General features: G+C 37.2%; 1 protein-coding gene across 1 annotated transcript in view; it reads left to right on the top strand.

Moving 5' to 3' along the window:
* The window catches only part of atp8b1 (ATPase phospholipid transporting 8B1), a 50,079-nt gene that overhangs the window by 7,045 nt on the left and 24,668 nt on the right, over positions 1-18,366 (top strand). Inside the window, exons 2-3 of the mRNA XM_051938874.1 lie at positions 14,771-14,955; positions 15,540-15,637. Of these exons, the coding sequence (XP_051794834.1) occupies positions 14,790-14,955; positions 15,540-15,637 (264 nt within the window). The 5' untranslated portion in view covers positions 14,771-14,789. The remainder of the gene's footprint in view (positions 1-14,770; positions 14,956-15,539; positions 15,638-18,366) is intronic.

The following is an 18,366-nucleotide window of genomic DNA, read 5'->3' as shown; positions in this document are numbered from 1 at the left end:
GGACACAGCCCATGTGATCAGCAGCAGACTTGAGTGGAGCTTTAAGGTTCTGCTTCTCGAGGAAGAACTTCCTTCTTCATGGATCCTCTCAGCTCATGTTGATGTAAAACCCTGTGGACACTGACAGCTGTGTTCCAGCAGCTTCTCATTCATTCAGACCTGCTTTCTGATGGTTCTTGGTTGACTCTTGACCATCCTGACCAATGGTCTCTCAGCAGCAGGTGATAGTTTGCGTTTTCTTCCTGATGGTGGCAGTAACACAACTGGACCATGAACTTTATTCTGACAAATGGATGATTTTAGGACATGAAGCTGCTTTAAAAGTGGGTCTAAGTGACTTTCTGACTTGTTCAGATCTTTGCTGAGCTCCTCAGACTTTCCCACTGTAGTGTTTGATATAATGAGTGTATATAATGGGTTCTGTTTAGAGTCAGCAGCTGTAGTCAAACGTAATCACTTCGGAGATGTTAAGAGGCCATGAAACTAAGAACATTTGATTAACATAACTTTCTACATCTTCAAAACTGATAATTCAGGTTACTGTTTCTGTATTTTTGGATGATTTCCAGAAGACCTTTAATAAATTTATGGAAGAACCAAAATGTAGGATTGTTTTTTGTGACAGACTCATGAGTTTCAATGATTTCATCCATTAATAATTATAGGAATCATTGGAAACTCAAGACTGCCATGATATACAAGGTATTTACACTCAACAAAAATCTAAACGCAACACTTTTGTTTTTGCTCCCATTTTTTTATGACATGAACTCAAAGATCTAAAACTTTTTCCACATACACAATATCACCGTTTCTCTCAAATATTGTTCACAAATCTGTCTAAATCTGTGATAGTGAGAACTTCTTTGCTGAGATAATCCATCCCACCTCACAGGTGTTCCCTATCAAGATGCTGATTAGACACCATGATTAGTGCACAGGTGTGCCTTAGACTGCCCACAATAAAAGGACACTCTGAAAGGTGCAGTTTTATCACACAGCACAATGATTTGAGGGAGCGTGTAATTGGCATGCTGACAGCAGGAATGTCAACCAGAGCTGTTGCTCGTGTATTGAATGTTCATTTCTCTACCATAAGCCGTCTCCAAAGGCATTTCAGAGAATTTGGCAGTACATCCAACCAGCCTCACAACCACAGACCACGTGTAACCACAGCAGCCCAGGACCTCCACATCCAGCATGTTCACCTCCAAGATGGTCTGAGACCAGCCACTCGGACAGCTGCTGAAACAATCGGTTTGCATGACCAAAGAATTTCTGCACAAACTGTCAGAAACCGTCTCAGGGAAGCTCATCTTCATGCTCCTCGTCCTCATCAGGGTCTCCACCTGACTCCAGTTCGTCATCGTAACCGACTTGAGTGGGCAAATGCTCACATTGGATGGCGTTTGGCACGTTGGAAAGGTGTTCTCTTCACGGATGAATCCCAGTTTACACTGTTCAGGGCAGATGGCAGACAGCGTGTGGGGCGTTGTGTGGGTGAGTGATTTTCTGATGTCAATGTTGTGGATGGACCATGGTGGCGGTGGGGTTATGGTATGGGCAGGCGTCTGTTATGGACCAAGAACACAGGTGTATTTTATTGATGGCATTTTGAATGTACAGAGATACCGTGACCAGATCCTGAGTCCCATTGTTGTGCCATACATCCAAGAACATCACCTCATGTTGCAGCAGGATAATGCAGGGCCCCATGGTGCAAGGATCTGTACACAATTCTTGGAAGCTCCCAGTTCTTGCATGGCCAGCATACTCACCGGACATGTCGCCCATTGAGCATGTTTGGGATGCTCTGGATCGGCGTATACGACAGCGTGTACCAGTTCCCGCTAATATCCAGCAACTTCACACAACCATTGAAGAGGAGTGGAACCCCCCTAAAAAAACAAAACTGCACCTTTCAGAGTGTCCTTCTATTGTGGGCAGTCTAAGGCACACCTGTGCACTAATCATGGTGTCTAATCAGCATCTTGATGTGGAACACCTGTGAGGTGGGATGGATTATCTCAGCAAAGGAGAAGTGCTCACTACCACAGATTTGTGAACAATATTTGAGAGAAATGGTGATATTGCATATGTGGAAAAAGTTTTAGATCTTTCAGTTCATCTCATAAAAAATGGGAGCAAAAACAAAAGTGTTTATATTTTTGTGTACAACTGTATGTCAACTTTTGTTCAAGACTGTAGATGTAGAACATGATTTTACAGTCATTAGTAATCTCATAAATCTTTAAGTTTATCACTTTAGAGAACTTCAGATGAGCTGAAAGTACCAGACGAGCAGACTGGACATTACCTGAAGGTGACTTTGAGGCTTGTTCTGCTGATTTCTGCAGAGTCACTGTGTTAAGTTAAAGCCAGCAGAGAACAGGCGTCCATTGTTCACGTTGTTTGACGGACACCAGCACAGGCAGTTTTCCCTCAGGTGAGGAAACGCGAGTCTGCATGGATCCGATAGCATCTGCCACAGCCGCAAATACATGGCATTCCCTTCGCTTCAGGAACTCATCCTGAACAGCCAGATCACTTTTCCTCAATTTGTCAGATCGTTCTGTTGTCTTAACGACCTTTAATGGCTTCGTTTATTAAAATTTGGGTCAAAATTCAAGGAAAATGTGCTGAAATTTAGTGAATCGAGGTCCCTCATGGCAAATATCAATCTTTAAAAACAGAAACCAAACAGAACTTCCTGATATGTGAGAGGAATTATCCATCTAATTGTGACTCATGATGGACAGATATTGTTTTGTTTTGGTTCATTATTTCTTCTTCCTTGTTAAATCTGCACCATACATTTCCCAAAATGCAGCACGACTGTTTATAGTTCAGGTGGAGACTCAGGTGTGGCGCCCACCTGTTTATTTACAGATAATGGAGAATAAATGACAGAAGTGTTAATGCATTTAACTGTAAAAACACAAAAAAATCAGGCCAAAACCACAACTGTCAATGTGGTAGTTGTTAATTTTTACATGTTTACATTATTTTTACTGTATTTAAATCAGCTAAATATCCATATTTTATAACTATTTTATGTTATTTACTCGAAAAAAATCAAATATTAAGGACGAAAGAACAATTTTCTTCTGTAAAATAACAATTACAAAACATATCTACCTTTTTTTTTTAGACCTTAATGTACATAATTTTTCTTTTAGTTTGTAAAGTACAAACTTTTCATGTGGACATTATGTACAGTTTTGGCCATTTATTTATAGTTTACATGAAAATTAATGCTTTTTATTGATGATTTTATTAGTCATTCTCTCTAAATGTCTAAAATAAGCAAAATATCATTTTTAAAAATATATTCACTATTTTTCAGTCCTTAATATGAATATTTTTTCCAACAAATATCTTTAAAATAAGGACATTTTTCAGATTTAAACACAGTACCATTATTTTAGACCTTAATGTAAGTAATTTTTCTTTAATGTAAAAATAGATATCTATAAAATAAAGATTTTTATTTTGCTATTTTAAGTACAGAATGTACAGTTTTGGCCATTTTTTTGTTCGAATTTAAATTAATCTTTTTTTTTTGATGATTTCACTTATCTCTAAATTTCCAAATAAGTAAAATAAGTTTAAAAGGCATATTAGGCATTTTTCATTTGTTAAAATGAATATTTTTTCTTTCAAATAACAAAAATATCTTTAAAATAAGGATATTTTGCTAATTTAAACACAGTATCATTGTTTTTGTAGACCTTAATAAAAATATATTTTCTTTAATATAACCATTAATATCTATAAATTACGAATATTGTGACTATTTATATACAGTACCATTATTTTAAACCTTTAATATCCTTAATTTTCTTTCATAACGATGGATGTTATGGAAAAATTCAGAAAAATCTCTAATTTTGAAACCAGTTGTGTATTTACAATGGAAGTAACCACATTTCTGCACTTTCATTGAATGAAAAAAGTGTAAAAAGCTGAATTCTGTGTGTTTTAAATGAACCTATAAGGACAGATGACGGTAAACATGCTACAGAAGTCTAAATAAATCCATCGGTGGTCATTATCTTCTGATTTATTTCCTCCTCTGAGCTCCTCCTCCGTCCTCTCGGGTTTCTCTGCCGTCATGTTTCCTACTTCTTCTCAGTCTTCCTGTTGCCGTGGAGACGCCCTGAGGCCTCAAACCCAAACCTGTTCTCTGAGATCCATGCAGCGCTCCCATTGGTCGATGTTTGAAGAGGGGGGCGGGGCTAGAAGGTGGAGGTGTTACGCTCCGGGAATGAAAACAGACGATGGTGTTTTGTTGTAAATGAAGCTGCTTTCAGGCTCAACAGGTGTCATTCTGGTGGAGAGTTTCAACTATAATCACTGAATTTAGGTCAATACCTGCACTGAGCTTGTTTCTACTTTAAATTAAAGCTTGTATTTCACTTCTGTTTGTTTTTCTACTGTTTCTCTTAAACTTATTCATTCATGCCGTCTTTAGAAGTTGGCATAAACGTATAATTCAGTGTTTAGCGACAAAGCTGGAAAATGTGACGAGATGTTTTGGAAGTTGGCAGCAGTTGTGCTTCTATTTTGTATTTTTCTGCACATTTTGAAGTTTTTCGTGATTTTTTTTAAAGACTTAACATGAAAATTAATGCATTTTTCTTTGGGTTTTACTGGATATTATCTGTAAAAAAACACTGCAAAATAACAATTACACAACACATCTACGCTTTTTTTAAAGACGTCATTGTCAATACATGCGCTGAATCTGAAGCTGGTTGAATGGAAAAGCCTGTTTGGGTCAAACTTTTGGGGTAGAAGAAATAATTATGGATTTATATTTCTTTAAGACGATTCCAAAGATTGAACTGTTGTGGTGGAACATTTGCACGCAGGGAGATGAAAATTATGTTTAAAACTGATCATTTATCACAGAAAACAAGCAGGACTGGCTTCTGCACGATCCAGATCATCTTCAAAACATGAAGTTTTCATGTGGTGGGCTGGAGGTTGTTTTTTCATCGTGACGTGGATTTTGATAACGGAGAATGAATGATGGATAACAGAAAGGCTGATCCTTAAAATTGTTGAGAATGTTTGTTTAAATCCTAAAACTCATTTTTATTTGTTTGTTTGATTTTTTTTTAAAGGCAAGTTTTGACAAGATCTGATGTCTTCTTCATGCAAACAGCAAAAAAACTGAAGTATTTTTACACATTTCCATGAATTCTTGAAGCTGAAACACTTAAAACTCATGACTGTAACTTGATCAGGAGTCGTGTTTAGATTTCGATTAAAGGAAAAATGGAATGAGAGTCAAGGAAAAGGTGACAAACGCTTGTTCTCTGGACTCCAAGCCAAAGTAATTACCTTCATTAAGTGTTTTTAATATGAACGCTGCTCATCTTTGCACGTTCCGTTTTGCATGTGGCTGCTTGATTAAAATCTCACGTCTCTCTACATGCTGCTCTTCATGTTTTCTATCTAAATAACAACAAACCTAAATGTCTGCATGTTGGCATCACAGCTCTTGTTTCCATCCTCCCCCACCCTTAAATCTCACCTACATCCCCTCAGGTGAGGGTGGGACTCTGTGAATCCAACGTCCCCCTTTAGTTTCTGCTCATGTTGCGGCTATTTTACCTTAAAGTGCAGCAAAACACTCATGAATGAGATCTTTGAAACGGATCTGCTGGCATTGAAAGAACAAAGAAGCAGGTGGAGTCCTGCTGGAAAATGTTTGACGTCATGCAGCTGCAGAATTCAGTCAGAATCAGAAATACTGAGGATTTTCAATCTGCTTTTCAGTGACTAGACCTGATTTTTACACCTCAATGGTTTAATTTGAGGGAGCTTTTGGTGTTTTAGACTTTAACCCTCCTGTTGTCCTCATTTACGAGCTCTAAAAAATATTGTTCCCTCAAAGAATTCTGCAAAAAAAATTCCCCAAATTTATAAAAAAATTGCAAAATGTTCAGTAAATAAATTGCAAAAAAATCCTTAAGTTTTCCTTGTTTTTTTAAAAAAATCCCTAATTTTGGCAAAAAAAACAAATGAAACAAAATGTAAATATTTTCAAAGAATGATTGATTAAAAACCTTCCCAAAAAATGTTAAAAATATCTAAAGTGATATATATCAGTAAAAGTTCTATTTTCTTTAAGATCATTTAGAAAAAATCAATCAAAATCCAGTGAATTTCGCTGAATTTTGGTTGATCGTTTTCTCCCCTGAATGTTCTTAGAGATTTTTAACATTTCTTTCTTTCCCCTAAAATTTTTTTAAAAAAGTTCTCAAAAATATTGAAAATGTTGAAGTTTTCACTGTGAAAATAGACATTTTTTTCCATATTTTCAAACTTTAAAATGGATCTATTTAGCCCGCAGGACGACACGAGGGTTAAAAAAACAGTCGCATGTTTGAAACCAGTTCACCTCAGCTGACTCCTTCACAGTGCAGAAAACAGTTAATTGAATGCCGTACATTCCTGCTGAGATGACGGGTTTGTAGGAGAATATGTAGATGAATGCAGGCGTGACGCAGGGCTTTATTTCTGCTCGTGTGTTCCTTTGGCGTGGCGCTTTGTTTGACCAGAGGATGAGGATGGTTTTGTTGTTACATCGGGGTGTTTCCGTCTTAAACTTGTGAACTAAAGACTCAAATCTTAAATCCTAAGTGTTGTTTTACTAAGATCTGAAAATCCAAAACCACAAGTCATTTCGGGTGAGAGATCTTCTTCACCTTCTACTCTTGGTTTCCTCTTTTCTTCTCGTTCGTTCCCTCCTCCAGACCCTTTGTTCCTTCTTCCCCTCCTCACTCCAGTTTCATGTTCAGACTCGTGTGAAATCGCAGAGTTTGGTTTAAAACTATGTCAACGAGCCGCTACAGAAACCTCCACTGGGCTAGTCGGGTTTCTTTCCTTTGTAAACCATCATAAGTGTCGATGTGACGCTTCAACACCGTCTGGTTCTGAGCAGAGACTCTACTTACCAGTCTTGTCAATCTTTATTCTTTAATCTCATATTTTTATTTAGTTTTATTTGGTAAAACTTCTATATCTACACTATCATTCAAAAGTTTGGGGTCATCCAGACTATTTCATGTCTTCCATGAAAACTCCCACTTTTATTCATGTGCTAACGTAACTGCACAAGGGTTTTCTAATCATCAGTTAGCCAATTAGCTAACACAATGTAGCATTAGAACACAGGAGTGATGGTTGATGGAAATGTTCCTCTGTACCCCTATGGAGGTATTCCATTAAAAATCAGCCGTTTCCAGCTACAATAGTCATTTACCACATTAGCAATGTCTACACTGGATTTATCTTTCATTTAATGGTATTTTCATTGAAAAAAACAGTTTTTCTTTCAAAATAAGGACATTTCTAAGTGACCCCAAACTCTTGGACATTAGTGTACTTAATAAACAGGAAAAACGCCCACAGAACTGGAAACAAACTAAAATTCACTTCCTGTTAATATCTTGTGGGAAAACAGACCTGTATTACATTAATTTTTGATAAGTGTCATTAATCCAAGGATTTAATCATTTTTGTTGAAGAAAACTGCTTTTTTTTTTTATTTAAAAAGGACATTTCTAAGTGACCCCAAACTTTTGAACAGTAGTGTACCTTGTGTGTAGATAAAATTGTGGTAACTAAGGTGTTGACAATATCATAGTAGTACATAAACTTATTGCTTTGAATTCTTGATGGTGATGATGTTAACTGGTTGAAAACACAAGGACCAAGTGATTAGATTCTGGCAGTGATGCGGCTTGTAGTCTGGATTCACGGATTTGATTTCTGTTTCATTGCGAAATAGCGGCACGGCATCGCTGTAACCATGGCAACAAGTGAACACTACATCAGCTGCCTGGTGACGATCACATGATTGTGATCCTACTACAAATCCACCGCTGTGGACGTATCAGGACTTATCCTGGAAATGATACAAGGAACAATTGATAAAGTTGTGGGGGTGTTTCTGAGTTCCGTCCATTCTGCTACATATTTAGGTCACGTGATTGGTATTTGTACATAGTGTACACATGCCTATGCTCAACGCGAGGTCATTGTGTTTGTGGGTACATCTATATTCTGTTGCTGTGATTTCTGATCATCAATAACTAATAAACAAGTGCTGCATTTCTGACGATGCCATATGGGGGAATGAGCAGCCTTGGAGGAGGACTGTGTCTCTGAGTTGTAGTTGATACGATGGCTAAGTTAAAGGTTAAAGAGACTTCATTTCACAATTACAAGATAAGACCAAAATCTAACCTCCTGTTGTTTCTGATGCTATACATTCATGGACAAACCATAAATCCTCAGTTGTTGCTATTTGAACTGTCTCTGAAATGTTATTTTGCGCTGTCTTTAGAGGTAGAGGACGGTTCGTGTTGTGTTTGACTACTGTTGCACGCAATTCATGTGTGTAGGTGGAGACTTTGCTGCAACTTTGCATCAAAGTTGTGAAATGTTGTTGATGAGGATGAAACTTGGGCTTGTCTGACGTACGAACACAGATTCTTTACCCTTAAAGCTCTAAAGTCTCCTAAATGAAGCAGAAACAATGTTCATTTAGCTCAAACCAACTCTGTGCTGGTCTGGTTTTGTGGGGAAATAAAACAGGATTAGTTCAATGTTTTTACAACTGACTGCACCACGATCAAGTAAAACATTCAAGTACAAGCAGGTAAACATTCCTGTAAAATTACTTATGTGGAGATTAATTGGTCGTCGACGAGATAACTTGTTAAATCCTGTTTATTTGTAAATGTTTAAACTCAAACCGGAGCACGGGAGAATGTTTCTGTAATGACACACTGAACTTGATTTTCGTGTCAGGCAAGTCGTTAAGAATTTCTCGCATGAAATGGGAACACAGAGTTGGCACAACATCCCGGCAGGCTCTTTTCCAAGTAGGTGTTTGGACTTTGGCATTAAAGAAGACTCTTGTTGCCCCAGTAAGCTGAGGGACTCTGAAACTGAAGGAGATAAATGAGTTTCAGCCATCATTTATTCATTATTTGCACCCGAACAAGTCCTAATTTGATGCTATAGTCTCCTCCGAATTCCCCACACATGGCACGAAAACTCAACAATTAAACTCTGAAAGGACGAATCTAAAGGAGGAAGTAGATTTGACGAATTTAAATCTTCAGTTTCTCCATTTAGAGGCCCACTGTGGTCCACATTCATCCCATTCACTTCCCTTTGTTTGTTTTTTGGAGACTTCTTGGCACCGTTCGCTGCTTTTTACCTGTGTTTGTTCTTGGACGGCGGGCTAATGAACCTTATCAGGTGTGCTAATGGACTCCTCCACCACATTATACATTAATCTGATGGGAAGCGGTGAACCGAAACTCTGGCATCGACTGCACCGGAGCAGCGAGTCAAATGTCGGACAGGGATTTCCCACCAAAAAGCCTTATCTATGCATGTCTATCAGGACATATAAATGTATGTAGGTCATTCCAGAATTGGAGGACATTTAGGCTTCAAAATGTTTGAATAATAAACCTTCTCTTTTGCAATTTTCTGCTCCACATTCATCGATAATAGGCAGAGGTGAAAAAAGTACTGGAAAAATGTAATTGAGTAAAAGTATCTTTACTTTGTTTAAATTCTACTCAGAGTAAAAGTAAAAGTACCCATCTAAAAATGTACTCGAGTAAAAGTACAAAATTACTTCATTTAAAATGTAATTTGAGTACAAGTTACTTCGTTACTTTAATTTATTTAATGCAAAAATAAGGATGAGTCATGAATAAAGTTCAGCACAAGTTGTTTTAATCAACTTTGAGGCATATTAAAGTGCACATCCACACTTAGAAAAGCTCAGCTAGGCTCAGTAACATGATTCTCAACACAAGGAAAACAAGGACAGTCACAACCTGTACTGTATAGTGCAAACTTTTTTCAGTCCCATTGTCCAACCGACAACATTATGATAAGAATAAAGAAATTTAAACAAGAATCAAAGTATTCAAAAACACAAAATGCACACAACATAAAGTGCCCACAGGATCCCAAAATTCAAATTCAAATGTCCACAGGGTCCCACTGTTATACATTATATTATTATACACAAATATAGGAAAAATAACAACAAACCACGGCCTAGCCGCTAACCGCAAGCTAGCCGCGACTAGCTAACACCGGACGAAACGGCGAACTCACACAGAAAATAGAAGATCCGAGAATTTAGCAAATAGAACGATTTACAACACAGAGCAGAGATACAGTAATAAAGAAGAATTACAACCTGATAGAACAAATAAAAACGTGCTAACTTACTACCACATGCTTTCGCAAATTAGACGTTGATGTCTTATATGCTGAAAGCTCCGTTTTGCCGGGCAGGCACATTTTACACAGAATTCTAACGTTGTTGCCCTTTGTGCGTTTGAACGCAAATAAGTCTTCTAAGTTTGGCCAAGGATTTTTGTGGCTTTCCTCTCCAGAATTTGTGTCTTCTTCGGACTCTTCCTCCTTCACGATCTCCATATCTCGGTCAGCAATAGCCATCTTCCAACGCGTAGATCCAGATTATGAGGGCGCGCGCAAGGCAAGGTCACGCAATTGACGTTCAGTTCTGGGGACATACTGGTTTTCTGCCCGCATTTAATTTTTTTCACTATCAATATTGTACTCAGTAACGTGAGGGGTTTCAAATGTAGTGAAGTAAAATACTTGGGTCAAAATGTAATTGAGTAAAAGTAAAAATTACACATTTCAAAAACTACTCTGAAAATTACAAATTACTCCTAAAAAGTACTCAATTACAGTAATGTGAGTAAATGTAATTCGTTGCTTTCCACCCCTGATAATAGGTAATAAACTATCAGACTTGATTGACTCAGCTTACACATCAATGGTAGCATTTTTATTCCATGTTTTATTTGTTGTTTGCTAACCCCACTCTGATCACAGTAACAGGGTTGCTAGTCCATGCTAATGCTAGCTTATTCTCAGCAGTAGAAGCTAGATATTTAGCTAGCTGTTACTGCTGACCAAGAGGACGAACTTCCTTTTTGTAGTGATTGTGTGGTTTTTATGGTGATTTGCATCTTTTTGTGGTAATTTTGCCATTTTTTTTCTAGTAATTTTGTGCATCTTTATCGTGATTTTGAACCTTTTCCCGGAGGTTTGTCTTTTGTGTTTTTTCATCTTTTTCTATCAATTTAGTGTCATAATTTTGCCTCCTGGTGTAGTGATTTTGCGTGTTTTTGTGGTGATCTTGCATCTTTTAGGTAGAGTGCGACATTCAGTCAAGGCTGACAGTGTTATGAAAATATGAAAAAATATGAGGACATAGCTTTGCTCTACACATTCATTGGGAAAACTGTTGGATGATGTTGACAACAAAAACAAGACACAGAATGAGAAAAATGAGAGACAAAACACAAAACGGCAGAAATGAGACAGAAAACGAGAAAAATGATGCACAAAATGAGAAAAACAAGACACAAAACAAACATGAGACACAAGCGAATAAAATGAGAAAAACAAGACGAGACACAAAATGACAAAAATGAAATGCAAAATGAGAAAAACAGGACATAAAAGGACAAATGAAACTCAAAACGACAAAAACGAGACACAAAATGAGAAAAGTGAGACAAAACAGTAATGACACACAGATTGACATAAAACGACAAAAATGAGTCATAAAATGAGAAATGAGACACAATGTGAAAAACAAGACACGAAATAATGACATGAAATGATAAAAATTATGCAAAAACTGACAAACGAGTCACAAAAGACAAATGTCAACAGGGTTGTTGTGCGAAACATGCATAATTATTATTATTTAAAATATTATGTTGATTAAAACATTTCTTCCCACAATTACAAGAGACATCAATGGAAAAAAGGAGATTTAAATTCCATTTAAACGGTTATATTTGAGATTCAGTTTGGTCATCAGGGGAGTGGGATGAGAGAAAAATGTCATTTTAGGGGGAACTCCAGACATATTTGGTTTCTTCTCTCCTTTTTATTAGATTTGGTCTCAAGCCAAGAACATTTACACAACTACTACATGTTTTAGTATTTTCTACATGGATTATCTGACAATTACTGTAAAATATCCTGGAGTTCTGGAATCATCCTTCAGCTTTTTAAAGGTCAGATTGTGTTTTAATGGCCCTGAATGGAGGTTTATTTATAGACTTTCTGAGTCACCGTTGGAGGTTTGTCCTGCTCCTCCAGTCTTACTATCTCAGGATATAAATTACGAGGATTGTCCCTCTTTGTCTTTCTCAGTCGAGGCTCCCGTTCGCCTGTTTTCTCTCCGTCTTTTGGTCTGAAACGGGACACCAGGTTTCCGTATCACTCCGGCTCCTGCGGTGTCGAGTTGGAGTTAAAAACAGGCGACGAATTAGCCGGAATAATCTCACGCAAACACCCAGAAGGTGGAGACGATAGGGAGGGTGTGGCGGCATTCCTCACCTCTGCACATGTGCCTTCAATACGCGCCACAAACACAACGCCATGTCATCGCGTTACAACACCGGCTTTGTCAGTCAAATTGGAGACTAAACCTGAACTCCAGGTTCTTTGCTTTAGTCTGGAAGCGACACAACACATCAGAGTGGATTTTCTCCTTTAGTAGAATGACTTTTCTCTGTTACTTTAATCTACTGAGGCAGACTTTAGTGTAACTGATCAGCTGTTTAAGACTGTCTCCCTTATTTCCTCGTTCTCTTCTGTTTGTGTTCCTGTTTGGCAGATCGCTGCAGGAGATTTTTGTTTTCCTTCAGAGTCACGGTGTGTCATTTGTAAACTCATTGGGTTGGACTGCCGTCAGCTGACTGTTTCCATCAGCATTTCTTTGTTTGTTTCTTCCTCGTTTGAACAACTGAAGCTTGTAGATTCATCAGTCTTTGTTCAGTATTTCATTAAGCCCTTTTTTGGTTTATTCTACTAAAAACTCATGTATTTGTTCCTTTTCATTTCAGTGTTTCTAGACTTTATCCATTCATTTGCTGCACAGAATCCTAAAGGCCTCAGTGAGTCTCTAGTGAAGTAGTTCGTATGATTAAAGTGTAAAAATTCCTGAGAAGACATTAACTGCAGATTGTAAATTATAAAAACTTTAAATTAAAAATAATTTCTGGACCATGACAAGTTGTTTTGATCATAAAGTAAAATACTACATTGCTTTTTTTGTCATTTTGTCTCATTTTCATAATATCTTGTCTTGTTTTTATTTTTTTGACTGACTTTTGTTGTTTGTCTGTTATTTTTGTAATTTTGTTTCATTTATGTCTCGCTTGTGTTGTCTTTTTCTTCCTCGTTACATGTTTTGCTTTATTCGCTGTTTTGTGCAGCATGTCATTTTGTTTTTTTTGTCGTTTTGTTTCTCGCTTTTGTAATTTTTTCGTTTTGTTTGTCCATTTTTTGTCACTAACTTTTTGTCAAATTTTTTCTCTTTTTTTGCTTTGCTTCATGTCGTTTGTCTCGCTTTTGTCATTTCGTCTCAATTTTGTAATTTTTTGTCCTGTTTTTGGTTTTTTTTTGTCTTTTTTTTGTGATTTGTGTCGTTAAAACAGTAAAATACTAAATCATTCAGTTTCAGATCGCTGAATGTTCTGTTCCTTTGTAGACACTCTGTGATCTGGAAGTTGTGATGTGGAAATGATAAACTGAGGATGAATGTTGTTGAAATTGAACTCATTTTTTAAATAAACTTCAGGTTGTTCATAATGTTTTGTAAAAAAAAAAATCCTTAAATGTGAACATTTTCAGAAGATACTTTGTCTGCACTAAAACAAAGGGAAAATTTGGAATTGTGGTTGTTTATAGGCTGCTAATGCTAACATTGCTAATATAGCATTTTCACCTCAGCGGTTTCTTTCTGATCACAGCTGGTTCTTCTCAGATCCACTTGAGTTTTTCATAAAGGCTGCGTTCCAAATTGCATATTTTGTCATTTTTTTTTAAGCTCAGCTGCCCTACAACGTGTACGCATTTCATACAGTATGCGTACAACTGTGACTAAATACTTCATCACATTAATACACCTTAAACTCTGACAGTCTGAGGTGCAAAATGAGTTCTCATCAAGACTCCGTGACGTAACTGCAGAGGATTGTGGGACACAATGGCCAGAAAATCATGCTAGCTTGAAAATTGCAAAAGTTGACTGAATGTAGCAGAATATCTGGGTGTTTTCTGCATGTTACATTTATCATGCTGTGTACTGGGACAGTCGAAAGCTTTGTCACATAAACTATACAGTATGGTAGTGTAGATATTGGAACGCAGCCATAAACGGATCCAGAACCTGTGGTCACCAAACAGGAACTGGACTTAACTGATTATATAGAAGGTGCAGCCAAACTTGTTGGTTCCCAGTTCAGGTCCTGACACATGAAGACCTCCAAGTGGCACCAAATGGGGAAAAAAGTTAAACTTTATACATGAATGTGTGAACCTTATTTCTTGGCAGTCGATTCATTCGATTAAAAGCCAATAAATTGTAACAGTTGGTGACCTTAGAGTGTAAGGATTGGTATAATCCTGAGAGTGCATCCTTTTGTAAGCCTTAGGAGTGTTTCAGTCGGGACCAGCATGAGGAACTTGTTGTCATCCATATCGCTGTACCACCTACCCATAAATTAAATCTTGTTTACATCTTGTGCAATTCTGCCAGTAGCTGCATGAAGCAGATATGACTTTAGGTTCTCTGGTCCAACAAGTTGCAGAACTTCCTGGACGCTTCTTTGACAACAGCATGTCATGTGAACGCGTAAGAAAGGTGTTTCTTCTTTCTCAGAGAAAATCGAGGTGCTAAGATGAGTCGGCGGTGGACAGACTCCCTGGGGCCCGACGATGAGGCCATGCCGTACAGCGACGACGAGACGGACGACGAGTTGGCCGACGAGCTGGCCGTAAGTTCTGAAGGGGAACCTGAAGAACCGCCAGGAGCTCCACATGCCCCGGTGGAGACGAGACCCAGTGGTGAGTTGTGGGATTTGTTTAGCCTAGCTTAGCATCAAAACTGGAGACGGCGTGTTAGATAAACTCCATCAAAAGACTACATATGACCCGAAAATTGATTAAAATTATGTATTTAGGCAGACTTGAGGAAGCTACTTTTTTTTTTGGACATTTTTGTCTTTTTCCTGCTGATATTTGGGAAAAATAGCATTATATGTTCAGGTTATCGGTTTGTTCCATTTTAATGAATCTTCTGAAAATCTTAAAGGAATTTCTGCAATTTTGACTCCATTCTTTAATTGGACTCAAGCAGGAACTAATCATACTTTAGTGGCCAAATGTCACAAAAAATAAAGAGCCATAGTTCAAGAATTCGTACGAAATTCCTCAGTAATGTTTGATAAGATAGAAAAATGAAGTGATGACATTTTATATCAAAGATTGGCTTCACTGTGAAGGCTTTGACACATTTCTGGTCATTCTTCTTAACTCCACATTTCAGATTTGATTGGACAATAAATTAGTGAGACACTCATCTTGGGCTCTATTTATCTATCCCGAGATAGACGTAAATGATTGTTTTTTTTACAAATGTTTTGTTCCAGACATGGGCTGGAAGGTGAAGGCCAACGACCGAGCTTATCACCAGCTGCCAGAGTTTCAGAAGAAAGTCTTCCTGTGCATCAAGAAGAGCCGATACTCTGTAAGTCCAACGGTTTTACCCAAACTCCCTCCTACACACTGTCCCAACAGAATAAAAATAACAAGATTGATAGTAACAGCTTGTTTATATAACACAGTGCTTTACAGGCATTGCAAAAAAAAAAAGCTAAAAGGAAACCGTTGAACAACAGAAAGCCGATCAGTCTAAACAGGACAGAGACCAGAGAAACATGGCAAAAGATTTTCAGAATAAATCATTACAGAAACGCCAACAATACCACATCCAAGTAAGGAAAAAGAACAAGTGGAATACACAAAATACAGGGTAAAAGCCTAAAAACAAGACTGGAAGTGGCAATAATAGATAAAGTAAATCAATAAATAAAGGGTAAAAGGGAATACAATGAACAAATAAATTACACTAGATTTTTGTCAGGTTTTGTGCCCCTCCTGATGGTCTAAAACTGCAAACAGGCTCATATGGGGTCATAAATTCTGTTAAATAACCTAATAAAATGATCTGCAAAACCTTTAAACCAATTCTAAAACGTACAGGGAGCCGGTGGAGGGAAGAAACGGTCAGATTTAGTTGACTTAAACCAAACCTTCAGCATAAAGAGCCGACACGCCCTCAACAAACAACAGAACTTAAGTTTGTTTTGTCGAGAAGACGAGTGGTCGAAGCGCAGACGTAAAGCCAAATCCTTGCTTTTCTTTGGTTGTTTTGCTTCACCACTCGGCCCTTTTGTTCATTTAAAGTCCCCTGTATGTGGAAAACACTCGCTCCAGCTGACCGGCGGAGCGTTTCAACAGCTGCTGAACACCAGAGTGTTTCTGCGTCTGAAGCTTCGTGTCATCGGCTTTGTGAGGGTTGAAACCTGATCGTCCGGCCGAGCCAACCTCAGACACTTTAGACCCGGCGTGAGCCTGCAGGACTGAAGCTAAAAACAACTTTAAACAGGAATTTCTTAAACATCAGAGCCTTAAATCGAGCAGTCGGCTGGCGGAGACGAAGTAAAACCGGTTGTTGATGTTCGTCTTTATTCATCCTCCAGATGAATCCAGGCTTTAAGGGCTCAGAGTTCAAATGGTTATCTGTGATGAAATGAATCCGTCTCATTAGCGATGCCCCCACCAGCTGCAGGGTGAACCAGGACACCGGCCGGTTAATCCGGATATGGATCCCCATGGTGGTTTAACTGAAGCCCAATACTTCCAGTGAAGTATTGGGCTTTGCTGCAGTGGTAGTTTAGACAGTACTGTCCATCCAAATGCTTTCTAATCGTCTTTGTTTCAAGGCTTAATGTGACAATTCTTCTTTGCACAAAGCAGAGTCGATTAAGAAACAATGAAAACGTCCCGTAATGAGCAGAGTTTAGATGGTTATCCTCTGCAGAAACACTAAACCTCCTCAGCACTGATACCTGCTGAAGGACTGAGATTATTCCAACTCAGTCGTCCTTCAGAAGCTGAAATCAACCCCTTGTGCTTTAAATTTAAATCATTATTGTAGGTGCTTTGGTTGATTTCAGGTCTACAAAGAAGTTTTTCGTTCTTAAAAACTAGTGAGGTTACATGTATGGCTAGAGAGCAGACTTCTTTAAGTAGACTTTTGTTTGTTGGGAGGTTTGTGACGATAATTTGACATTTTAGTAAGACTGAAAAGTACTATAATGATTCAGTAATGGACCGGAAGACTCACAAGACACAAATAGACAAAATGAAGGTCATAATTTTGGACCAAAAGCACTGCAGACTACATTTCCCATCACGCAGCTGAGTAGTTGTAATTGAAAACGTGTCTTACTATTCATAAAACACAGGAAAAGTCCAGTAAAAAACTACTAGCAGAAAAAATGTGTTACACGGTCCTATACTATCATGTTCAGAAACTGTTAAAAACTGTAAAAATAATAGCAGATATCTGTGAAATGAAATTTATATCTGGTTTAAATATAATAAAATGTTATAAAAGAACAAATTATTAACAGTCAACATGTAAACAAATAGTTTTTTCTGTCATTATACAAGATGTTATCTGGATTTTCAGAAATATAACAATCTTTAGAATTATTTAACATTTTTTTCAATCCCTGATATTCATACTTTTCCTTTGAATAATGACAAATATCTGTAAAATAATATTTCTAGATGGTTTACATACAGTAAAACCCAACAGATTGTTGTGGACATTATTTATTTTTTTATAAAAACAGTCCACATGTAAATAAATACTTTATTTTGTGTTTTCTTTTGCCAGATATTATCCATAAATTAACAAAATACAGGTAATCTGTAGAATAACAGTTCAGAAAAATTATTTACCAGTTTGTCAAATCTTAATATAAATATTTTTCTTTCAAATCACTGCAAATATCTGAAAAAGAATGATTTTATTTTATTTTTTTTCTAATTTAAATGCAGTGAAACATCACTGGAGAACATTTTACTGAAGTTTTGGCCTGTTTATTTTATGCTGTCAAAATGTGAATTCATACTTTTACTTTTTCTGTGATTTTGGTGAATATTATCTGTAATTTTAACAAAAAAATCAGAAATGACACCATTTTTCGGTCCTTAATGTACATATTTTTTTCCAAAACGACAAAGACCTGTGAAAGATATTTTTCACTGACTTAAATACTGTTAAGAAAATAGTGTAACTTCCCAGGAAAACGGTGTAAAAGAACAAATTTCTATATGTAAAAATCTAGATTTTAGTTTTTTTTTGGTTTTTTTTTACAGTTTTTGTTGCCATTAATATGTAAA

Source organism: Acanthochromis polyacanthus, chromosome 18 (genome assembly GCF_021347895.1).
Source record: "Acanthochromis polyacanthus isolate Apoly-LR-REF ecotype Palm Island chromosome 18, KAUST_Apoly_ChrSc, whole genome shotgun sequence".
Classification (NCBI taxonomy): Eukaryota; Metazoa; Chordata; class Actinopteri; family Pomacentridae; genus Acanthochromis; species Acanthochromis polyacanthus.
This window is presented reverse-complemented; position numbering and strand designations above follow the sequence as displayed.